This window comes from Alexandromys fortis, unplaced genomic scaffold, assembly GCF_014885135.2.
Source record: "Alexandromys fortis isolate MF-2015 unplaced genomic scaffold, M_Fortis_MF-2015_v1.1 scaffold_142, whole genome shotgun sequence".
Classification (NCBI taxonomy): Eukaryota; Metazoa; Chordata; class Mammalia; order Rodentia; family Cricetidae; genus Alexandromys; species Alexandromys fortis.
The window spans coordinates 3,004,014-3,030,113 of record NW_026068057.1 but is presented as its reverse complement, the minus strand read 5'-3'; the positions used below and the strand labels follow the sequence as shown (position 1 = coordinate 3,030,113).

General features: G+C 34.7%; 1 protein-coding gene across 4 annotated transcripts in view; it reads right to left on the bottom strand.

The window, feature by feature from the left end:
- Positions 1–303: 303 nt before the first annotated feature.
- Positions 304–26,100, bottom strand: part of Uchl5 (ubiquitin C-terminal hydrolase L5) — a 39,754-nt gene continuing 13,957 nt past the window's right edge. The window contains exons 4-12 of one of the 4 annotated variants that reach the window (XR_007588324.1): positions 16,349–16,474; positions 16,207–16,268; positions 15,967–16,097; positions 14,163–14,226; positions 8,608–8,710; positions 7,294–7,407; positions 5,310–5,408; positions 4,569–4,718; positions 304–924 (exon numbers count right to left, since the gene is read on the bottom strand). Coding sequence is in view for 3 of the 4 variants with exons in the window: in XM_050119983.1 (XP_049975940.1) it covers positions 880–924; positions 5,310–5,408; positions 7,294–7,407; positions 8,608–8,710; positions 14,163–14,226; positions 15,967–16,097; positions 16,207–16,268; positions 16,349–16,474 (744 nt within the window). In the remaining variant the exon portion in view is untranslated. Of the gene's footprint in view, positions 925–4,567; positions 4,719–5,309; positions 5,409–7,293; positions 7,408–8,607; positions 8,711–14,162; positions 14,227–15,966; positions 16,098–16,206; positions 16,269–16,348; positions 16,475–26,100 lie in introns of those variants that run through there. The other 3 variants (XM_050119983.1, XM_050119984.1, XM_050119985.1) reach the window with 3 other exon arrangements.

Sequence of the window (26,100 nt, the reverse complement as noted above, 5' to 3'; positions counted from 1 at the left end):
GCAACCAGGACTGTAAAGCCCTCCAGTGTCAGGTCTTTAAATCCAATATGAGATAACACACGGCTTCTAGAAACTAAATGGAAACAGAAGGATCCTCTACTGCCACTGCAATCTTTTAAAAGAATCAGATAACAAACTATCAAACCCTCAATTTTCGAAGATCTTGAAAACTTGAGAGTAACTCTGAACCCTAAGATTTACAAAATGTTCTGACCTCCAGTTTTGTTTTGAAGCAAAATATTCAGACCTTCCTCAAATAATCCTACAATATATAAACAAATAACCCCAAACAATTGAAGAAAGTTTGCTAAAATAAAATTGGGAAGTTTATTGTCTTCTTTACAGATAGCAATGTAAATCATTAAAAATTGTATTCTTTCCAAATGACTGGCCTTAGAAAATCAAATTGGTGTGAGATAAAATTCAACTTTAAGATCTGCAAAACACATATCAGAAACAAAAATACTGCTTATTTTTGCCACAATTAAAAGCAGAGGACCCAATTTAAGTAAGATCTGACATTTGTAAATTAGATATATTTAAGCTGACAAATAAAAGTATTAATAAGAACAACTACAGATAAAAAGTATCATTTGTGTATTTTCCAGGTCCATTACTATAGATATATTTGCAGAGTACCAAAAGCTCTCAGATCCAATATCAAATAATAGAATTTGGCCAGCACTCTTTATGCCACTTTTATTTAATATGCACTACATGCACATGATGCAAGTAGGGAAGACGTTTTTGAATCCATGCATAAAGGACAAGACAGACTGGTACTATGCCAAACGTGCACTGAGTCAATTAGGATGTTGTCCAAATTTCCTTAATATGTAATGGTTTCCATGAAAATAAGTGCAGGTCCAAATATCCTCTTCACTTAGTTTCCTGAGCTTTCTTTGCATTCTGTTTTTCTTTTGCCTAAAAGTTAAAGATAAAAAAATTAAAATTAAAGTTTAAAAATTAAACTCTCAAAGACTATTTTAGATCATATTAAAACAAAATGCATCCAATGGTATTCTCAAGAAATAAGATAAATGTATAGGTCACACTACTAGAGCTGTATGGTGAGCGGTAGTCCTAGCTACTAGCAACATAGAAAAGATAGGTATAAATGAATAAACAAACAAATACTAAGATTTCTGAGTGTGTTCTAAGATACTGAGAACATTACTTATCCCTTGCAACAAATTTTGTTGAATTCTAGTTATTTACCCTCAGTAGATATGAACATCTTTGTTTTACAGAATATGAAATGTAATAATTGTAATAATTCTAGAACATCAAACTCAACCATAACAATTCCAAAGATACACATACTTATCCATTTCTTACTCAAACTAAGTCTAAAAAATTCTTTATACTTTTGCTAAATTGGAATAATATGGTTTTAGTGAGCTTAATATATATGTCACTATAAGAATATATCAGTGGTATCAATAAGTTTATTCGACCTAAATGTTTTTCCACATGATGTCATTTGACCTCATAATTGTATGGCTATAACACAGTAATTCTATTTGTTCTTTAGTAAGTAAAGAAGCCAAAGCTTATAGACATTACCAAAGTTGACCAAAGCTGCACAATTAACAAATAGTGAAGTTTCAAGAGAGGCCCAAGACACTTGTGTTCTCTAGTAGTGCTTTTCAAGATACATACACCAACTGGGGCCCCTATGTAAATATATAGTGATGATTCAGGAATCAAAATGCCTACTGTTCTACAACCCTAACAAGGTCTCATCTCAGGTGACACCAATTCTGCTGGTCTTTGAAAAACAACCAGTAAATTAGAATTCTGCATTATACAATTAAAAGATAGGATAACTAGGACAATTGTAACTTTTATTATATATCAGTTAACTATTATGCAGCAGCATGAAAAAATGGAGAGCTACACACTAGACTTAATGGATGTGGTGGCACAGGCCTACAATCTCATAATCTCAGTTACTTGGGAAGCTGAGGTAAAAAGGCTAGTTCAAGGCCAGTTGCATAAAAATAGCTGGATGTAGCTCAGTGGTAGAGTGCTTACCTACCCTGTGAGAAGCTCTCAGGTTTAATTTAACTTCTGCACCAAAAAACAAAAAAACAACAACATAGAAAAAAAAAAAAAAGACAAACCACACAAAACCAAGAGCAAATTATTATAAAAAATGTGTATGTATAAAATATAGGTACTATCTAAAGTCTAACTACTGCACAAAAGTAGCAAAATTAGTTGCTTTATGAACATTTTTAATCAGTAAACATATTTAGGAATTTAATATGTATATCCTATTCTATACAAAATTTTTTTTTTTTTTTTGGCTTCTTTATGTTTGAGACAGTTTCCCCTTTACGGCTCACAGTCCTCCTGCCTAGGCTTCCTAAAAGCTGATGCAACACCATCCTCAGAAAAGCTTCCTGTTCTCAAATAATGAAAACACAACCCAATTTTAGGCATAATGTTAAATAAAGTTAAGTATTTACTATTTTGCTTTTAGACTCTGAATACAGTACAGAATTTTTGCTAAAATTAACAAAAATATTGTGATCATTGCTCTACTTCTTTAAGGGAAAGAAAAAGTTTTAAAGGTTAGCTACTTATTATCAATTGATTCAAACTTCAAAACTGTGAAATAATTTTGGATTCCTCTATCAACTACATTCATGATTTTATCTAATAGGCACTAGAAGTTTAAAAAGTTAGAATTGACAATGATTTAGAATTATAAATATATATGCTGCAATCACACACACACACACACACACACACTAACATTTTTTAGTGCTGTAAGTATACCTGAATAAATAGAAGGTTCACAAATGAAATCTTAATCTAGCTAATTTTATGTTTCAAGAACAGAACTGGTATATGGTACAACAAGTTTTACAACTACTTTTAGGTTACCTCCTGAGCAGTTTTTATGCAAAGTATGCAATTCTCATATAACAAAACCATAAAATTTTAGTCTATGTCTTTATAGTTAGATGACCAAGGGAAAATTAAAGTCTTCTGTTTTGCTTATTTTTCTTAAAATGAAGAGATTTTGGTCCTAACTACTTGGACCACAGGCTGTAAGCATTGTCTCTGGTTGGATTTAGCATCACTACTTAGAGTGACACATCTTTTCTGTCTTGTTCATCCTACTCCCTTTCACACTTAAAGGGTGATTGGGGGCAGGCACGCGAGAATTCCACACATTCCAAATCCACTTCTAGAATCTACAGGCAATTCTTCTTGAAAGTACTATGATTAACAAACATAATGAAAGCTTCTTACTGCATATAATTTTAAAATCTAATCTTAATCTATTTTTACCTGTTCCTCAATTTGCTCTCTTTTTTAACATGTGCATCCATTTGCAGGATTTCAACATAGTATAATAATTTGTTTTTTCCCTCAAAAAAAGGATGATAAAATACATTTGCTCTAAGATTATTTAGGAGTTACTCTGTCCAAACTTTTAGCATAATGCTAATACTAATTACACTATACTATTCAGCACCCTATAATTATTTCACCCTTTCCCAAACCATTCCACACGTTGGCTGAATAAATTTATTTATCATAACAAAATACCTAGAATGTAAGTACAGCTAGACAAATGAGATGAACAATTTAAAACAATTCCACCAAATGCTGAATCCAAATACCCACACAACCTAACAGTTAGCAATGTATATATATTCTTCCTATATATACATTGCCATATATATTAAAATTAAACTTTTAATAAGCAATGTACATATTTTCTATATATCATTGCTTATTAAAATTTTAATTTCTAAAAATTTTTGAATAGGTTAACTAGACAGTCAATAACTACTTTCCTTAAAAAGTATACAAACAGAAAGATCAACAGAGCTGGTGTTACATTAATATACACTCACATACTGCCACCTTGTGTCAAAACAATGTGAACTAAGTAACTATGGTTCTAATGCAAAGATGTTCTCTCTAAATTCCCAAAAAAAATAAATAATAATCAGGGGAGTATACTGTTGTGGAAAAAAAATTTAAATCACACAAATTTTTTACCTAATCTATACAAAAATACTGTATTTGAAAGCAAATTTTAAAGCAAAATTTACATTGTATAAGTGATAATTTTTCCATAGGTTCCCTATGAGAAATTTTGTTCAAGATGACCCTGAACACTGAATCCACTTGCTTCCACTTCCAAATACTAGAATTACAGGCATGTACCACCACACCAAACTCTATCTAGTATTTTCAAAACAGAAACAGTTCACGGTGTTCAAAGAATACTGTATTTAGATATCCTCTTAACAAACAAATCTGAGGACCATCAGGTCTTAATTGTTAATAAAAGTTGAAAATTAATTTCCCATCTTAGCAAGGAACATTAACAGAAAACTCCCATATGGAAAAGAGAAGAGTTTCAGTAAGTCTGCATTTAATGCTAAAGAGTGGGTCGTATGTTTCAAGTAAAAAGGCAAACACAAATATATTAGGATTCAAATCTCAGTATTATGTGAAATTTATAATAAGAAATAATCTGGGACAAAAATATGTATTTGTTTTGTACACTTTAAAATCAATAAGAAAAATATACCTACCATGTATTCTTGTCTTTAAATTAATGGTCCAAATTTTTATTTGCCTAGTAGTGTCTTCTCAAAGTGTTTCTCAAAATGTGGTACACAGATCAGTTGCATTAGAATCACTTGGGGAACTTATTAAACATTCCTTCCCCTACGTGAGAATATCTGGGGAGGGGGCCAGGTAACATGTAATTTAAAGAGCATCCAGAGATGGTCATTTTCAGAAAAGCTGATTTACAATATAAACTTACAAACAATTTAACTGTATTTCATTCATCCACAAATATTTTATTAAGTGCCTAACAATGAAAAATAAATCAGAATTTTCTACTTATTTATGTTAAATATCCCTCAGTGGGACAGATTCTAGATTCTATTTGCTAGCCAATTAAATCTTTTAATCCCCCCACAATGTTCCTTCTAGTTCTAAACTCTATGGTATCAATGCAAAATTTTATAAAATTAGCTAAGAAAAAAATCAGTTATTAACACTGAAAAAAACTTTTAAAAGAAAGGAATGCTTTAATACAGAAAAAGCTGAGCTCTAGACATTAAGAATTATGGAATGCTAAAGTCATGGGGAAATGCTTTGTTTTCGTGTTAAAGTATTAGGCTACACTCCTTTTCCTAGAATGCAAAACACTAGGCAAAAGAGTAAAACTAAAAAGCTTCAAACTTTATATCCACTCATGCCTAAAACAATGTATTGGGGAAGCATCTAGTCTGAGTGTGAATAGTCATCACTGCAGTACGTACCTTTTCTACAAGTGGAATTAACTGCTGGTGCTCTGCTAAGGTCTTTAACAATTCCATAATGAAAGGCAGGTAGTTATGCTTCCTTCTAATATTTTCAATCTGAAAATAAAACACATTTTCTGATTATATTATCTTCCATCCTCATAAACAGTACAAGAAATGAGATTTGATTTCTACTGATAATAAAGACTATACAACAAAACATGTAGCAAACAGGCTTTTTAAAAAGTCCATTCTAGAAAATGTGCTGGGGGGGGGGGCATTCCAAGGATATTTAAAAAACCTTAAGGTTTACAAGATAAATTCACACCCCTGCTATGGTAACTACATAACTGCTAACTAAAGCCCAGTCTAATGACACCAGCTTCAGTTTCTGAATATCAACAAATTTTCTTGGGGATTGTTTTATATCAGTGAGGGTAGTGGAAAAAGAAAATCTGTGCTTCATTGAAAAGCAAGTAAACAGTCTCCAAATTGCTTGCTTCTAGCCTTTCATGATCACTAAGTTATTATACATTCCATCTAGATGTTCGATTGAGTGCTCCTTTCCCATGGTTACAGCTTGTCATTCGTAAGAAATCTCAACATTCCCTCACATAAATTGAATTTTTAATTTCTTTTAAACTAGCTGTGATTTTTTACAAGCTCTTATAATTAATTCATAGGTAGGCTGTGGACCTTTATAGTATTATGTGACATGGACGATAATGGCTGAAGCTACCATCTCTTACTTTCCTATCCCCATAAACCCTGGCCCTTTCTTCTCTGCCTAAAGTGTTCTGAGAACTTGTCCACCTCAAACCTGAAAAAATCCTACTTGGATTCAGTTCTGTTCCATTTATTTACTTTAATCTCTAAGAGTCATCTCTTGGCTGTTAAGTACAACATGACACTGCTGACACAAGTGAGCAAAAACAACAAAAATAAAGTCTTTGACTTCAAGCTCCACGTGAAAAGCATACACAAGTGAAGGCATGCAGTCCCTAAGTCCCCTCCTCCATCCACTCTTACGTCAGCGATAACTAAACAAATTAAATAAGGATTCTTAAAAACCTAAGAATTTTAAAGCAAAAATCAAGAGACAAACATTAAGTAATTTTAAGGTATAGTGATTTGGTTGTACATTTAAAATGGGATATATAATAAGAAACAAAAGAGGCTACAGGAAAAAAATTAATTTAAAATTTATTATTATTACTATTCATGAGGCAAATGAGTAAAGTTCAGAGAAATCAAAATTTCCATACTAAGAAATACAATTTATGCATTAAGTGGAAAGCCTTTTTAATACTAAACAAGTATTAGTATGAATTTATCTTGTACTAAAAAAATGTACTTCTTGGGGCTGGAGAGATGGCTCAGAGGTTAAGAGCACTGGCTGCTCTTCCAAAGGTCCTGAGTTCAATTCCCAGCAACCACATGGTGGCTCACAACCATCTATAATGAGGTCTGGTGCCCTCTTCTGGCCTGCAGGCATACAGACAGAATATTGTATACATAATAAATAAATAAATAAATATTTTAAAAAAAAATTAAAAAAAAATGTACTTCTTAACCTGAAAAAGCAGTCAGGCAAGCACCTAGTGTAGTGGCATGTATCTGTAATCCCAGCACTTGCAAAGGCAGAGGCAGGAAATCACCCACTAGGTCAAGGCTAACATACTATATACCCCGAAGAACCTGAAACATGTGACATTACACAGCACAGGAACTCTCAAAGCCTACAGATAAGAGGTCCTAGTTACCCCATGATCACAGGTGAGATGTCCTGGACTTCAGGAAGAGCAGTAGGCACTGAACTGAGACATCTGACAGAGTAAAAATTGTTTCATAATAAAATTTAAAAAGTGAAACTGTCAAATGCCAGGTAATCAATACCTTATTCTGAAAACTCACAATGATGGGAAGGAAAGCAATCACTTCAACGTACCTTCATCTCAAAATTTTCTAAAATGTTAAAGTAGCCCATTCTGAAAAAACGTACCTTATATCTCTTTAACTTTTGTACTTCTTCTTCAATGAGCATCTGGTTTCTGGCAACTTCTGACTGAATAGCACTTAACACAGTACTACCCTGATCTGTATCCATGGGTTCCTCCTTAGTGAGAAGAAAAAGAAACAGCACCCTAATGACTGTGGCTTAAGTCCTGACTATATTTAAATAATTAAGATACTATAATTATTTCAAATTTCAATTTAATTTTGGCAAGAATATCTGCTGAATAATAAAAAATTGAAAGGATGAAAGTTCTAAATACACCTTCCATATTTCTATGTTCTATAATAATACATGACATTTTTATCTGCCACCAATATTGTAACATACTATAGTGCTACAATCCATTAACCTACAAAATTTATCTGCTTAAACTTTCCTAAGATGTGATCAAAGGACTTTTAAAAGACTTTCTCTATCATTAGTTCTCTTTTCCAATCATATTTACAGCAGTAAAAAGGTAATCATTAAGATTAGTAAATATTACACGTACATTCATATATACCTAGTTAACTCCTATAGATGTATACTTTATATAATGAAATAAGAGAAAATAGCTAAAACAACTCAATACTAACATTTACCTCCTGTTAGTCTTTAAGTGTTAGGTAAATTTAATTCTAGTGATAATATTTTATGGTAAAGACTATAATCTTCATGCTACATTAAGAAACTGAGAAAAATATCAATTGGAAAAGCTAGTAACGAAAACTAAGTGGCACAAATTCCAAATATTTTCCTTTAATCTCCTATCTAAATGATTGAATCTATTTTGAAAAAGAAAATCAAAGTAATTTTCCCCTGAGAGAATACAATACCTACTCTGAAATTTTATACTTAAAGGCCACAGGGAAAGAAGGCTCAGTGGGCAAGAGTGCTTTCTGTTCAAGCATGTTCACCTGAGTTTACACTATCAGCAGCCAAAAAAACCCAGGAAATTGCCACACACATGCCTATAACACTGATGCTGGAGGACCAAAGAAGAAATTCTTTGGAACTTGTTGACCACTAGCCTAGCTCCAAGTTTAGTGACAGACTTTGTCTCAAAAATATAATGCACAGTAACATAACAGGATACTAGATATCATCCTCCAGCTTCTACACGTATCTCCCCAGCAATCCTCCCAGATATACACAACCAAGGATATAAATTAAATTGAAATTTCATCTTCACTACATGCACAAAAAATTACAACAAAATAAAAATTATAAAATCATTAGTATTAAAATACTTAATTGTGATTATGTATATGTGTGCGTGCACACGTACATATATTTATATATATATAGCTGACCACAAACCTCTGCAAGTTGTCTTTGTAACTCGGCTATCTTCTGTTCATATATCATTTTTCTGTCAGATACAATGGCCATTAAATTAAATCGAATTTCACCTTCACTATACCTACAAAAAAAGTTTATAATATATAAAAATTATAAAATCATTAGTATTACTATTCCGATTAACTATCACTAAACTAACAATAAAAATTGTCATTTTAAGAAGGTTTTGTATAAAAAAAGAGTATAATGCAGCAAAAGACCATCTAAATTTCACTAATTGCAAGTATTTTTAAATGTTCTACACTACTATGAATTTCACTTAAAACACTTAAAATATTATGTTTTCATCATTCCTCCTTATAAGAGATATGACAATTATTACTTAAGATCTCCGAGTGAAGAATTACACCAAGACTATACATTTGCTAGACTCTACTGATGATACTACACTGTTTCTTGCAAGTCATGATGTAGTTTATGCTGTTAGTTAATATTTTAAGCTTTTATTTATAAATATAAAATGTGTCATTATTTGAATAAAATATCCTGTTGTAAATTTATTACACTGATAAAAAGTTCACGACAGTAAAAATTGCCATAAAAGTATTATATTAGAAATTAACTATAACATATAGGGCACTTAAGCTAACAGAACACTGTAAAAATATAAGTCCACACTTGCATTAGTCTATAATTAATTTCACTCATCAGAAAGAACAAAAACCAATAACTAATGATTTGAAGTACATGAAAATGTTTTAAAATTTCTAGATTTTGTTAAAATTGAAATAGTTCCATTATTCCTAATTTTCCTATCAAATACAACTGAAATTTGTGGAAATAATATATTAAAAGGAGAAAGAAAAAGGAAAAATCACAGGTGGAGAGAAGGCAGACAAGTTAAGGAACACAGGCTCCAGAATGACAAGGCAGAGTAATTCTCTGAGTTTTCTTTTTGCCTTACATATCCCAGATTTGAAGCAAAAACAAAAACAAACTAACAGCCCCCTTCCCCACCTACATGACAAGCACTGACAAAAAAAAGACCTAGTAAAAACCTGCTCTAAAATAAAACAAGAAAAGCTGAAGGCTGGAAAGACACAAGCTTTTAGACAACAGTCCCCATACTATACCCAAAAACAACAGTAAAAAACCAAGATTTCCAACCTCACTAAGTGATAATGAGATGCCTGATGCCTGGGTTAGTGAGGAGAAACAGGTGAGAATAAAGCTGTGATTTCCAATGTTTGCCAAATGGTAATAAAAACACCCACCTGCAGTATCAGAAGCCTGATGGGAAATCAGAACTGCCACTGCCATCTAATAGCAAAGAGGTCCCTCCCACTTTAGCATTAGAACAGGCATGCAAAGAGCACTAACAAAGAAGCCATACCTCCCCTAGCCAAAGAGGGTCACTAGAAGTCTTGTTGGTAGTCAGAGCTCCCACTGCTGCCCAGTAGTTAAGAGGAACCTCTTTCTTCCTCAGGTGTCAAGAGGCCAGGTGGGAAATGTGAATTTCTGCTCCTATCTGACATTAATGAGGCAGCAATCCCAATTTACCCTGCCAGCACAGTGTTGAGTAAAAAGAAATTGAAATAAGATCCAGAATCTCATTATAATAATCAAAATGTTCAGGTTCTAGTAGATCTATTCACGGTAGTTGAAAACCATGAAACAAACCGTCAAGGTGAGTAAAAAGGCACTTCATGGTGAGGTGCCAGACATCAGTACCTTCTGTCAGAACTGTCGGAGTCCTTGTGATAGCATTCAGTTAGCAATCACAGAAAAACAATGAACATATTTTTAGAGTCAAATAGGAATTTTACTACTGACTTATATAATAACCAAGACAGAAACCTCAATCGTCAATAGATGGGCTCAACAGCAAAATGGAAAGCAAGACAAAAAGAATCAGTAAATGGAGACAGAAAACATTCCAATATAAATACAGCCCTGGGCTGGCTGTGGTGATGCATACTTGTAATCCCAACAGATGCAGACAGACCTATGAGTTTGAGATGGTCCACACAATGAGTTCCAGGGCAGCCAGGGTTACATACAAAGACCTTATCTAAAGAAAGGAAAGAATGGGGCAGGGTTTGCAAACATGCAAGCAGTTAAGGACAACAAAAGCCTGAGGAATCCATGGGACCAAATGAGGGATCCAATATTTGAGCACTTGATAGCCAGGAAAAAGAAAACAGTGAATTTTTAAACTTTCCAAGAGATGACAGCTGAAAGCTCCTCAAGTTTAGCAAAGTACAAACACACAGATTGAAGAGGAAAAAACCTAACCTCTGAAGAAACCTGAAGATGAAGAGAAAAATTCTGAGAGCAGCATAAGGAAAAGTATCAGGAACCACAGTGGTCAGAGTCCAGGAGTTTAACATTCTCCAAACACTCAAAAGACCATCGAATAAGCATTCTATTTTGTTGTTTTTGTTGCTGTTTTGGCTTTTCGAAACAGTTTCTTTGTATACCCCTGGCTGTCCTGGAACTCACTCTGTAGACCAGGCTGGCCTCGAACTCAGAGATCTGTCTGCCTCTCTCTTCTGAGTGCTGAGATTAGAGGAGTGTGCCACCACCACCTGGCTCAATTAAGCATTCTGTAAGACTTTCCTTCCAAAAATGAAACAGAAAAAACTAAACTATCTCTATCTCTAAGAAAACTATGGAAGAAGAAAATGGAATATGCTGACAGGGAAGCGACCCGAAAAGAAAAGCCAAAGGAAGCTTTTTAACACAACAAAGATGGCAATAGAAGGAATCCTGGAACATCAACAAAACAGAACAGGAAAAGTAAAAGCACAACTCCATATGGTATATGCATCTTCTCTAAGTTTTCTATGTTCTTTCATGATGAATGCAAAAAATTCTACAGCTGATGTTCTCCTAAAGTATGCATAGAGGAACTATGCATAGCAATGATATTGACATACTTTGAACAAAGTATGAGAAAGAAAGACTTTCACATTACAGTCTTAACTGGTAAAATGCTGACACAAATAGACTGATGAGAAACCACTAAAAATTCAGAGAATATACAAAAAAAATTCTATAGATAAAAAGAAACAGAATTCTAAAAAATATCCAAGAAACTGGCAGGAAACAGAAAACAGAAGATCTAACGGACAGAACTAAACCACACTACTTACATTAAATGTAATTATTTTATATGTACATTTTATATTTTATATGTAATTTTATGTAAATTATATTTGATAAATAAATTAAAATACTGATAGGTTAGATTGGGAAATATCACATGAATATATACTGCCTATAAAAAATTCATTTCAAATATGTTGAGGTGAACGTCCCGGGTTTCGGCACCAGTTGCGGCGAACTCCCTGACCAGCAGGAAAGAACAGCCACCAGACGAGGATTCTTCCCAAATCACGCTTTACTGGAGCCTCTTGGTTATAGGGAGAGCAGAAAGTGAGGGGCCTCGAGCTCTGATTTGCAGCTGTTTATATAGGGAGTCTGCCTAGCAACCTCTGATACTTTGATACTTTAACTGCTTTTCTGGAGACCCACCAGCAGGAAAGAAAGCAGGGGAACATCCCTGTCAATTACAGACCACAAGGAAGTTCCCCTGCCAGTCAGGGGAAGTGTGGGCAGCTAGATCACAATAACTCATCCTGTTTTCTGGTGGAAGAACTGCAACCTTTATTATGGTATCAAGCAAGGCTGGGGCCAAATGCCATCTTGTAATGGCAGCCACTCAAATCGGCTCCCAGCAATTAGGCAAACTGAAAATTAAAGGATTGAGAAAAATGTGCATTTTTTTATAATCAAAATAAAGCAAAAATGGCTATGCTGTTAGACAAATCATTCATGAAAAGAAAATTACAAAAACAAATGTTATATGTTGATATATAAAAAAAAATCAATCCTGAAAAATAAAACACTGATCATAATATGCAGACATAAACAACTAAACTAGAAAACATATAAAGCAAAATTGGTAAAAATGAAAGGAGACATTCAAAACTGTTCCCTTTTGCAGATCATGTTTGTTTAGGTAGAAAAATGTCATAGAATAGGTGTGTTTAAGTTAAAGAATGAAAAATAAAGAAGAAAAAAGTTACTTCTCTTCCTGTTAATTAGCAAAACTACACAGAAAACAAAAATTAAAGTGTAGCAGCATTTATAATACCACTCAAAAATATAAAGTGCTTAGCTAATTAAAAAATAAATATAGGAGTTATAGGCTGAATATACAAAATGCTGGTGAAAGAAATCAAGATCTAAATAAACAAATATATCATAATCAGGAATTGAAAAGCTCAACACAGTAGATATATTAATTCTCGAATTGTTAAAAACAAAACCAAAAAACTTTTTTTTAAAATTCATATCTCCCAAGAACTTTTGTAACTATGACAGGAAATATGCTAAAAAGTGTTGAGAAACAAAGAAACTGTAATGGCTAAAGTAAACTGTGAAGAATGAAATGGAAGTATGAGGCACTGGTCACCAGGTATCAAGGCTCACAGCTATCCTGATCAGGAACATCATATAGCACCAAAGGAGGCTAAACAGATCAAGAAGAAAAAAAAAAAAAAAAAACTGTGACAAAGAAATAGAATCACACATATATGCCCAGATCACATAAAAATTTTTAACAGTTATTGAAGGAATTCAGTGAAGAATAGGTAGCCTTTTCAACAACTTGTGATGGAGAAATTGAATATGCACAGGCTAAAGAAACAGACCTTAAAAGCTAAACACCTCACCATACACAAAATCATCTCAAAATAGTTCAGAGTTAAATTAAAAATAAACTATAAACCTCTTAAGGAAAACAAATGAAATGGAATCTAGTGCCTTGCAAAGAACTCAAATTTGACAACCAAAACACAACTCATAGTGGGAAATATTGATAAACTGAACTGGATCAGAAAAAAAAGACTTTTTTCAAAGAGTGAGTAGGCTAGAAAAAAAAATTCAACTTCTATACTACAGATTACTACCCATCAACAAAAACTAAACAGCTGCAGCAGATGTACCTCAGTGGTTGAGTACCAGCTTAGTGTGCACAAGTCCTGAATTAGTTCCCTAGCACTGCCCAACAATGAAAACCTCTCATGTATTATGCTGAATAAAGAGATGTAATGTTAAAAGATGACAAAGTGTATGATTCTAGTTTTATAATGTGAAGACATCAAACTAGGAATTAAGGTATAAACAGAGGGAGGGTGGGCATCAGGGGAGGGAGTGAACCATGGGGATAAAAGAACATGAAGGACCCTAGAGTGAGACTGAATTTTGCTGCTGTGCCTAGCATACCTGAGTCCCTAGGTTTGATGCCCTGAACTGCCAAAACAAAACAAATAAAAAACAAAAACTAAATCCTCAGTTAATAGAGATCAATGTTTACTTGCCATATCACTAAAAAAAAAAAAATTCTAAAATAGATCTCCAAAAGCATTAATTTAAACAAGAGGAGGTTAGATGTTTAATATTTAACATAAAAGACTTAAAACTTTAAGTTAAAAATTTAATTTAAATTAAAATTAAAAAACCTTAAAAACCAGATTTATACATCAATGACATTAGTGGAGCATTACTTTTGTATCCTTTTCTCTATGACTGGCCTCACTGCACTAATCCAGTCATCTTGATTGCATGCACCTAGAAAGAAATGTCAAACAGTTAAAACAAAAATAGAAAAGACAACATTAACATTTCTCTAAGTTTTAATCAACAATACTCAAGTAAACACAGGACTTAAATCGTGTGTTCTGAAGGTCTCAGTACGTAGTCTGCTACATCTAAAAACAAACAGTTCTTCTGATGGAGCCTTTCCAGAGCCTGAACTGCAGGTGTGAGCCACCACACAACTTGTCAACTTTTTTTTAGTTATGGTAAGCTTCAACTCTTACTTTCTGATAATAGAAAGAATACTGTCATTTAACATCGTGCCATGCTATCATGCGATAGATATGAAATAAAATACTTGAGGAAGTAAATAATAAATTAGGAAGATAACTCACCTAAATGTACAACCCCGAAAAAACACTTATCTAAATGTACACTCAGTGGTAGAGTGCTTGCCTAACACATGGGTATGTTTATTCATAATCTCTCTTTGTCTCCCTTTCTTTCTCCCCTACACATAAATTCTTTAATCAAAAGTTTTTTAGGTTATCATGTTTTATAGATGACAAAACTGAAGGCTTAGAAAAAAAAAAACAATCCACAAGTTAGTGGCAAAATTAGGACTCAATCCTTAATAGAACTGGGGGTGGGGAGATGGGGAACTAAACTAAATGCTGGGAAAAAGACGGTGGAGTCAGTAAGACGCCATGTAGCCAACAGAGGGAAAGACATTAGGATTAGGGTTAGGGTTAGTAAGCTGCCAGGTGGAACCTTGCTGGTAGGCCATGACCCTTGTGGTAAAATATAAAATAATAAAAATGGGTTAATTTAATATGTAAAAGCTTGCCAGAAATATGCTATAGTGATTGGTCAGGCAGTGATTTAATTAATACAGTTTCTGTGTGGCTATTTTGGGAGTCTGGATGATGGGAAAACAAACAAGCAGCCACTTACAACATAGATTCAAATAAAGCAAAGGTTTGCTCGATTGTAATCTAATACAACAAATGAAGAAAGTTAATGAAGTCACAAAAAAGAATTATAATTCTTTTGGGAAGAGCTGGAGTGTAGTTGAGTTTTAGAGTCCTTGCTTAGTATCTATTGTAGGGCTTTGTGAGCATGTGTGCACACTCTCTGTATCTGTCTTGTCTGTCTCTCTCTCAGTCGCACACACACTAGAAGCATTTTTCTTAGGCTATCATAAAAAGTATGGCTTTTCCATTACAGCACTTTCACACATACACCTCCCTACACTCTGCTTCCATTTGTCGCTTTCCCAAGATGCCCTACGTGATGCCTCCTAGCCACTTCGGGTTAATTCTCTTCTTTCCCTTATTTTTGCTTGCTTGTCACATGTACTGTACACATGTACTCCACGACCAGTTCCCTTAAGATCTTTTCCTCCCCTCTCATGTTCTCCATTGCAAAACTGAGCATGATGTAATCTCCTGCTGTATCTTCTGAGGATCACAAATTCAACGCCACTTTACTTAGAAAGCAATGTCCCAAAATAAATAAATTTACTTATGTGAGCTACGTGTTGAGAAAGCACATTCCTTTAGGAAAAACTCACAGGCCCCAAATGAATAGTGTAAGTCCTTGCTATATGATCCTATCATTCAATTTCATCAAGTGTTCAAGACCATCATATTATACTAAGTCAAAGTAGTTTTCACCCTCAAAATTTAAGTAGAAATGTAGCCAACATAAATGAAAATATAAAATCTTTTTTCCCTTCTCCAATGTGAAATACCAGAACAGAAAGCAAATTACCTAAATCAATTGGTCCTTCTCTTAATCCATCTAATTCATACAGTCTTCCATTAACTGGAACATAACTGACAAAGTGAAAAGCATCTTCTTCTTTGGCTGATGTCTTTGTATCAAATTCAAACATCTGCTGTCTACATGGAAGAAAAAGGAGTGAGAGCAATACAAAAGAAAAGAGAGAGAGAGAAAGAAACAAAACAAAACAATAGAGAGATAACAGAAAGACGGACACAGCTCCTTTACCTGGCAAAGCTGTTGTGCACTTGTCGAATCACATCTGAGTTGCTCAATGCCAACCCTTTCATCTAAAATAATATTGAAAAATAGCCTATTATAACAAGAACAATCACAAATAGGTCATTTTAAGATTAAGAAGACTACTCACAGCTGCATCAAAACTTTGGGAGAATTCTTTAAATTCTGATAATGTCTCTCCTAAGTGGACATCTTGATGGGTACAGTTCAGTAATACACTTACAATAGCCTGAGTGGCACAAGCATTATTAATTACCTACACAAAAAGAAAAAGGAAGAATATTATGAGTTTTAAATTTTTTAACCAACAAAACACCCCCGAAACAGAAGTAGTATTCAAATAGCATTAACAGCCATGGTGCACACCCTGAGGCAGGCAGATCTCTATGATCAAGGCCAACCTGTTCTACAAGAGATAGTTCCAGGACAGGCACCAAAGCTACACAGAGAAACCCTGACTCAAAAAACAAACAAACAAAGTGAATGCCCAACAAAAGTGTATACTCTTCACATACTTTCATTCAATCCTGTCACAGTGTTATCATATTTTACGTTCAACAGACTACATGGACCTTATAGAAACATGCGTCAACAAAAACAGTAGTACCTCCTATGCACCGGATAGTTTTCTGTGTATTTTATATATACCAATTATTTTCATATTCCCAACAAACTATTAAAATACTATTTTTATGTTATGTTTATGGAAACTGAGGCATAAAAAAATTAAGTGGTTTCCCAAAGACATATAGCTAATGGAGAGATTCTGACTCTTGAATTTGTGTAGTAGACATCATGCCAAGTTGATATAGATATATGCCAAGTATATATATACTTCTCCAACAAAATCATTACGTATTTATAAAATATTATCTTCTACACTGCTCACATGAACTATACATTCAATGTAAACATCAACAAAATGAGATGCAAAGAAAGTGGCTAGAGAGATGGCTCAGCAGCTTGCTGCTTTTACAGAGGACCTGGATTTGGTTCACATCAGACTGCTCACAACTGTAGGTAACTCCAGCTCCAAAAAAATCCAAGGCCTCTAGTCTCTAAGAGCACTCGTGCACATAAACCCACATGCAGACACAAGAACATATAAATAATTAAAAGCAGAAACAGTGAATCAGACTGGCATTCAGAAAGCAGAGTTCAAGGCAGACTTATTCTACATAGCAAATTTAATGCCAGCCAGGGCTCCCCAGTGAGACCCTGTCTCAAAAAACACACAAAACTACACACACACACATACACACAAAACAATAAATGAGTTAAATTCTGGCTTCTTATGAGGAAAATAATACTTTGTTTGAAAGAGGTATAGGAAAATAATCAGTCAGCAGAAAACAATAGAGGATACCGTACATTCTGCTTTAGTCTCTGTATGTATGTATGTAAGAATACATGCCCAAAGATACATATGCATACAATATACACATAACACATACATGAAGGATATAATATTATATTTTAAGTATAAAAAGTAAATTCAGAAGGCTGAGGAAGTAGGATCCCTTAAGCTTCAGTATTCAACATAGTAAGACCCTATCTCAAAAATACAAAATCAAACTACTGAGATAAGCATGTTGCTCATGAAGAAAATTGGAAAATGAGGAGCCACAAAGAGATATGAACAACAGAAAACCAAACTAGAAGAAATAATCTCAAATGATGCATCAGAGGTCCTTTCTAAATAAACTTTTATATTTTTATAAAGCTTTATAAATTTGACTGAGCCGGGCGGTGGTGGCGCACGCCTTTAATCCCAGCACTCGGGAGGCAGAGGCAGGCGGATCTCTGTGAGTTCGAGAACAGCCTGGTCTACAAGAGCTAGTTCCAGGACAGGCTCCAAAACCACAGAGAACCCTGTCTCGAAAAAAAAAAAAAAAAAAAAAAAAAAAAAAAAAAAAATTGACTGAGTAAAGCAAATAGAATGAAATTCATGCTAAGATATGGAAAGTTTATGTAAAGGAACAAATTAGGGATAAAAGATTTAAGAAGTAGAAAGCATTTCTGGTTGTACTGGTATGGTTATCGTCATGGGGTCATTTGCTAAGTTACAAATCAATGTTCTTAAAGATTTTCTAAAAAATTTTTAATACAGAAACTACATAATAAAAAGTGTTCAAGAAAAACTGAACTGAAATTAAGGAGAGAATTGAAACTACAAACAAGATCAACTAGGTTGCTATCCTTAACCCTAACAAAAATGTGAAATACTAAAGGTAGAATATTAACAATAAAATTACTTTCATGTAAATAAGGAATCTAGAACTCAAGAATGTGTCTAAAATTAAAACATAAAATAAGGAAATGCTAATAACCATATGAAATAACATTAAAAATCCATACCCAAATTGGGAAATTCTAGGGGGAACTCAAGAAGAAATAAATAGCCTGAAGTTTTTTATTAAATTTAGAGTAGTTTACAAGATTTTCACAAACCAAACTAAGATGACCTTACAGGCCAAATCTACTGAAATTTGGGGGAAAATCATCTTGTTTGTTGTTGTTCTGCTTTACTTTTTCAAGACAGGGTCTAACCAGGCTGGCCTCGAACTCTCAGAGAGTTGCCTTCCTCTACCTCCTGAGTGCAGGGTTTAAAGGGGTGGGTCATTATGCCTAGCACTGAAAAGCAATCATCTTAACTTTATAAAAATTCTTCAAGATAATAAAAATAAAATAAATTCCAACTTATTTCACTGAATTACCATGGCACTAATACTAAAACTAATCCAGCCAAAACTATTTTGAAAAATTAAGGCACATATCGTTTATAAATAATGATTTAAAAACTTTAAGCAAACTACAACAATATTTAATTCAGTCATAAAGATGGACCACATTATGATCAGCTGGTCAGTGAAGGTATAGAAAGGTTATAAGAGAAAAATTCACCATCATTAGCCATAGTAACCTATTAAATGGGGAGTACTAACCATGATAATCTAAACAGAAACATAAAAAGTACATTATCAACCAAGCAGTAGTGGCACATGTCTTTAATCCCAACGCTTGGGAGGCAGAGGCAGGCGGATCTCTGTGAGTTCGAGGCCAGTCTGATCTACAGAGCAAATTCCAGGACAGGCTCCAAAAAATACAGAGAAACCCTGTCTCGAAAAAAGTACAGTATCTTTTCATAATAAAAACAATAAATTAATGGCAATACTTTGTTATTTTAAAAAACAAAGTTACAAAACAAGGCAAAGTCAGTGTACTAAATAGAGTAACAGTAAAAGTAGTCCTTTCAAAGTCTCAAATGATTTTATTGTAGGTAAATGAGCCCAAAGGTTTAGAAAACATACAACTCCTATTACTTGTAGGTGACATAATAATTTAGATGGCCATAGAGACCATTACAGCAGGCATATTCTTGGAAACGAGTAAGGAAGAAGACCTACTAGTTACTGGCATTTATGAAGAAGCAAAGGTATTAAGACAGTGTATAATGAGACATATCAGTGAATGGATCAGAGTCCAGCAATATACTCTTCAACACAGACATGGAACTTTGGGGTACAACATAGGTATAACATAAAACAAGGAAATAGGGGCTGGAGAGATGGTTCAGTGGTTAAGAGCACTGACTGTTCTACCAGAGGTCCTGAGTTCAATTCCCAGCAACCACATGGTGGCTTACAACCATCTCTAATAAGATCTGGTGCCAACTTCTGGCCTGCAGACACATGCAGGCAAAACATTGTATACATAATAAATAAATAAATCTTTAAAAAAAAAGGCAGTTTTGCAGAGCTTGTCTTTAAAAAAAAAAAAAAAACAAGGAGATAAATGTTTAACAAATTAAGTAAGGAAAAAGAATAGTAATCTACATGAAAACCAAAAAGCTGGACACCTTCTTCACACCACTATATCAAAACCTATCTCCTGAAAACTAAACCATATAGATAAATACCCTTTATAACCGGAAAGAGGACAATTTCTGAAATCAAGTATAAAAAGCACTGACTCTACAAGAAATGCTATTCCTCAAAGAAACATAACAGTAAGATGAGAAAAAAGAGCAGGTTTCTTTTCTCCACACAGAGGTTCAGGAACTGAACCAGGCTGGTAGGTCTGGTGGCAGGCTCTTTCACCTGCTGAGCCATCTTGTTCACTCCCAGCTTTCAATTCTTATACTTTGCTAGGAGGACTATAAACCAGAGCTGCTGTTTCAGGGAATGTGTTTAACATTTTCTCCTAAATTGCACATCTATATATTACACGAAGACATCATTCTATTTATGGAGATACATGAAAAATTTACACAATCAAAATAGGAGACAAAAATTAAACCCAGCACCGGCAGACAGAGCAAGCGCATCTCTAAGTTCAAGGCCAGCCTGATCTACAGAATGAGTTCCAGAATGGACAGGGCTACACAGAGAAACCTTGTCTTAAAAAAACAAAAAACAGGCCAGGCAGTGATGGCACACACCTTTAATCCCACACTCGGGAGGCAGAGGCAGGCGGGTTTCTGTGAGTTCGAGACCAGCCTAGTCTACAAGAGTTAGTTCCAGGACTGACTCCAAAGCTGCAAAGAAACCCTATCTCAAAAAAAAAAAAAAAAAAACCTCAAAAAAAAAAAAAAACATAAAACAAATAAAAAGAAATATACAGAGAAGAAAACACAAATATCAATAATAGCAAAGTACATGGAGATTATATAACACACAAAATAAATGAATTATACTGACAACTTATGCATGGGATTTAATGAGTGAAAAAGTATCTCAAAATTACATATAGCATACTTTTTACTAAGTAAATATATATCTATATATATATATTCTTTTTAAAGCTTGTAAAATTACAAAAACTATTTAAAAATGCAAACAAGAATCCTGGGGAGAAGGTTCAGTCAATAAAGTGTTTGAAAAATAAGGTAGTAGTATAATATTTGTGTTTGAATAAGTAAAGCTTGCCTGAAGATCAGAAGACAAAGCAGTCATAATAGTCAGCCACACAGGCCAGGGAGTGGTGGCACACCTTTAATCCAGGACTTGGCAGACAGAGGCAGAGGGATCTCTCTGAGTTCAAGGCCACCTTTAGATTGAATCTAAAAGAGAAACAGCTCACACAAAGGTGATCCCAAAACTTGGGATCCCACGCTTTTAATCACAACACTAGGAAGGTGGAGATGGAGTGTTATGGCTGGGGAAGAGACGGGAACTCAGTGGAGTGTGGATTTGATGTGGGTGGCGAGCACTGCAGGATCGCCCTTTTGTCTGAGCCTTGGTATGTTAAGATCTCTCTAGTGGCTTGGCTGCTTTCCTTTTCCGATCTTCAGGTTGAACCCCAATATCTGTCTCTGAGATTTTATTATTCATGCTACACCCCAGAACTCACATTAAAAAGAAAATAATGGCATAACAATCATGCTCAGAATCTCAGTGCTGGGGAAGTAGAGGTAAGTAGATACCTGAGCTCCACGGACAGGTAGCCTAGCCTATTTGCTGAGTTCTGGGCTAGAGGGTGATCTTTACTCAAAAAAGTAGATGGTGCCTGAGGAATGCCCGTGACTGGGCTCTGGCCTCCAGACACAAATGCACACATGTACAGATAAGGAGAAACATACACACAAGTCACAGGACGTCCGTCCGCTCCTCCAACCAATAGCTGCTGAGATACCAGCCCATTGGGGGCGTGGTCTCTCTCCCTTTAAAAAAGCTGCTACTTCCCTCTGCTCACTCTCTCTTCACTTCCTGCTCCACCACTCTCTCTTCACTTCCTGCTCCACCACTCTCTCTTCACTTCCTGCTCCACCACTCTCTCTTCACTTCCTGCTCCACTGGTGACTAGACTCCCTTCCTGGTTGCGCAGAGGGCTGTTGTCTGGGACGGTGATCTGTAAGTTTTTTCCTCTTTAAATAAATACCACCCTATTAATCATAATTCCAAACTGGCGTGGCATTGTTTGTGACTTACGCCTTCACACACATACACACACAGAGTGGCAAAGGTGAACAAGAAACAGAATTCCACACGATGGCTACGTTGAATGAAGAGAGGGAAAATACAGATTACATTAGAAACAGTATAAGACAGAGGAAAATACAAGAAGTTTATTCATATTCTTAGGTATTTATTGTATTTTAAATAAACAATAGCCAAATAAATAAATAAACTATAAGCCAATCATAAATTTGTTATCAATCAAGATATAAGCCATAAATTTGTTATAAATCAAGTATAAATACACATTATTAATTCTTTGTATTCTCAGCAAATTAAGAAAAATAAAGGCATCACTACTGTCTTCCTCCTCCATTTTCTCAATCTACTCACATACTAAAAATGCTAGTTACTTTACTTCTTAAGTATTAAGTATATTCAAATCTACATCCATCTCTACTTTCAGTCTTGCTTATTCAACTGGCATTTTATTAATATCTATGCTTATAATCCACGACATGTCAAAAATGCATCCTTGCAATGTAACCAAGCTGATTTTCTAAATGAAAATTTTATGTCATCTTTCTGAAAAACATTTTAATAGCTTACTATTATTCACAGAATACAGAGAAGAATCTTATTGAAGGCTGCTGCACACATGAACTCACAGTGGCTATGACTACATGCTTAAGGCCTCTGCAGATCAAGTTAGCATACTAGCACAGATGGGGGAGGGATTCATGAAGTCCTATACATATGGGGACATTTGGGGAGCTAAAGGCTACTTACTGATGGTGTTGGAGGAGAGAAGAGGTGGTTTTATTCAGGAACGTGTTCCTTCAGAGACTACTCTGGCACAGCGCTATACCCTTGCACATAAATGCAACACTCAGTAGACTTGGTGGGCTTAAAAGCAGAGTATATGAGATTGGGACAGAAACAAGGTTATTAGAGGAGCTAAAGGGAGGAAGTGAGTAGAGGGTATTAGAGGAGCTAAAGGGAGGAAGTGAGTAGAAAGGCATGAGGGGTGGATTTGACCAATACATATTATATGTATATATGAAATTCTCAAGCAATAAAAGTCTCTCAAATAATAGTGTTAAGATTTTTAGATGTTTAAAATAATCAAAAGTCCTAGGAATACTGATTTATTGTCCCTGAATCTCATAGATAACATGTAGGAATTTGAAAACCTTGAGAAACTTATTTTTTTTCACTGTATAATTCTAAAATGTTTCACTTGATGCTTAATAAGAAAAAAAAAGGAAAGTGTCAATCAACCTAAAATACACTATGTGATCTGTCCTTTCCTTCAGGTATAATTTGACAGTTGTTTCCTAGTATCTACCTTTGTTTTTTAAATAAGAGTTGAATGCCCAATGGTGACCTGGAATAAAGACAATCTTCTTAGTTTCCTTTGCTAATTCAAGTTACCAAGCTTTATTTAAAAAGAAGTAAGCATGTAACAGCGACAAATTCTACAACTGTCCATAAAGACAACAGAGTATGCTGCCTGCTTTCTACCACCTGAAATCTGGAACTGTGGTAGAAGGACCAAACTCGGGCAATAATCTTGGACCATAAAGAAACCTCTGAAATAGCAGACATGCACAAAGGAACAAAACTGTTGCGTAACAAAACAAACTTCAACAAATACAAAAAAAATGGAATAACCCAATGTACCTTATCAGATAGAAGTCAACAGCAAGACTAATTCCAGAAAACCCACAAACACATGGAAATTAAACAATGCTCACCTGAATCATCAATGGGTCAAGGAAGAAATAAAGGGAGAAATTAAAGACTTCCTAAAGTTCAATGAAAATGACCACACAACAAACCCAAATTTATGGGACACAATGAAAGTAGTGTTAAAGAGGAAAGTTCATAGCACTAAACACCTACATAAAGAAACTGGAAAAATCCCACACTAGTGAATTAACAAAACATTTGAAAACTTTAAAACAAAAGATGCAAACTCACCTAAAAAAAAAAACTAGGTGGCAGGAAATAATCCAAGTGAGAACTGAAATCAACAAAATGGAAATAAAGAAAAGAATACAAAGAATCAAGGAGACAACGAGCTGTTTCTTCGAGAAAATCAACAAAATAGACAAACCTTTATCAAAGCTAACCAAAAGGCAGAGAAAGAATATCCAAATTAACAAAATCAGAAATGAAAAGGAGGACATAACAACAGTCACAGAGTAAATACAGAGAATCATCAAGTCATATTTTGAAAACCTGTACTCCACAAAATTGGAAAACCTAAAGGAAGTGGACAACTTTCTGGATAAATATCACTTACCAAAATTAAATCAAGACCAGATAAGCAAACTAAACAGACCTATAACTGCTGAAGAAATAGAAACAGTCATCAAAAGTCTCCCAACCAAAAAAAGCCCAGGACCAGATGGTTTTAGCTCAGAATTCCACAAGACTTTCAAAGAACTAATACCAATCTCCTCAAATTATTCCACAAAATAGAAACAGAAGCAACATTGCCAAACTCTTTTTATGAAGCTACAATTACCCTGATACCCAAACCACAGAAAGACATTACTAAGAAAAAGAATTACAGACCAATCTCACTCATGAACATTGATGCAAAAATACTAAATAAAGTACTAGCAAATCGAATCCAAGAACACATCAGAACCATCATCTTCCATGATCAAGTCGGCTTCATCCCACAGATGCAGGGATGAAAGTGGGAAGTACTTGAATGCATTGGCACAGGGAACCACTTCCTAAATAGAACCCCAGCAGCTCAGACACTGAGAGTAACAACTAATAAATGTGAACTCCTAAAATTGAAATCATCTAAAAAAAGAAACAGAACTCAAACAAAGGTGATTCTAGCACTTGGGATCCTATGCGTTTAATCCCAGAACTAGAGAAGTAGAGACAGGAATGTTATGGCTTGGCGGAAAGAGAAATATAAGGTGGAAGGAGACAAGAGCTCAGTGCACTCTGAGGACTATCCCTGAAGTTTGAGGATCACCCCTAAGTCTGAGGTTTGGTGGAGATAAACGTAGTTTGAAGATGCAGTGTAAGGGCAGGACTGCCCTTTTGGTCTGAGGATTCAAAGAGGTAAAAGGTCTCTCAAATAGTTGGCTGTACTACTTCTCTGATCTCTCAGCTTTCTCCCCTAATATCTGACTCTGGGTTTTTATTATTAAAACCCATTAGAAGTTGTGTCACACTCCTCAACAAGGACAAATTCCTTTTTATTTATTCAGTAAATAACTTTGCCTTCAAAAGTTTGACTCCTTGGTTCATCTCTGCCTAGGGGGTCTTGAAAAGTGATGCCCGAGAAAGATGTCTTTATATAGGAGCTTTGTGCCATACTCATATGCTAACAATGTGCCTTAGAGTGGGAACTTTGGGTGGATTACCATTTCTGTCTCCTTTGGGCAGGAGATTAAGGTAACCTACATGAATAACCAATCAGATCTTTAAAAACCATCACCACTACAAATCATTAGGAATTTCCCTGAAGAGTGTCAAAAAGCATTGAGTGAAAAGTCAGTATGATTTGTAACACCACTGGCAGAATATAACTGGAAGTTCCACCCTGGAACTTTTCTGGATTTTGCTTCAAATAACTTTTATTGATTTTTATCTGTATATCAGCTCTAGTAAACCATAGCTGGTGAGTCTAACAGCTTTTAGTGAAGCCTACAAGTCTTTCTAACTACTCAATCAACTCTCTCCTGACAGGCAAAAAAGATGTAGTCAGACAAATAAAAAGACAGTTAGTAAATCACGACTTAGCTGTCAGTAACATGACAAGAGGATTTTGTACAAAAGTATTACTGCAATGTAATGCTTCAGCTTTCAACGTACAATCACATCCCAGTTCAAATGCAATCTTTAAATTTTAGAAAATACCCCTAAAAGTCTAAATACTCTTCACTGCAAACCTTAAAGCTCTTGAAACATAATCATGGATGATGTATTTATGTAATAATTCTCTTCACAG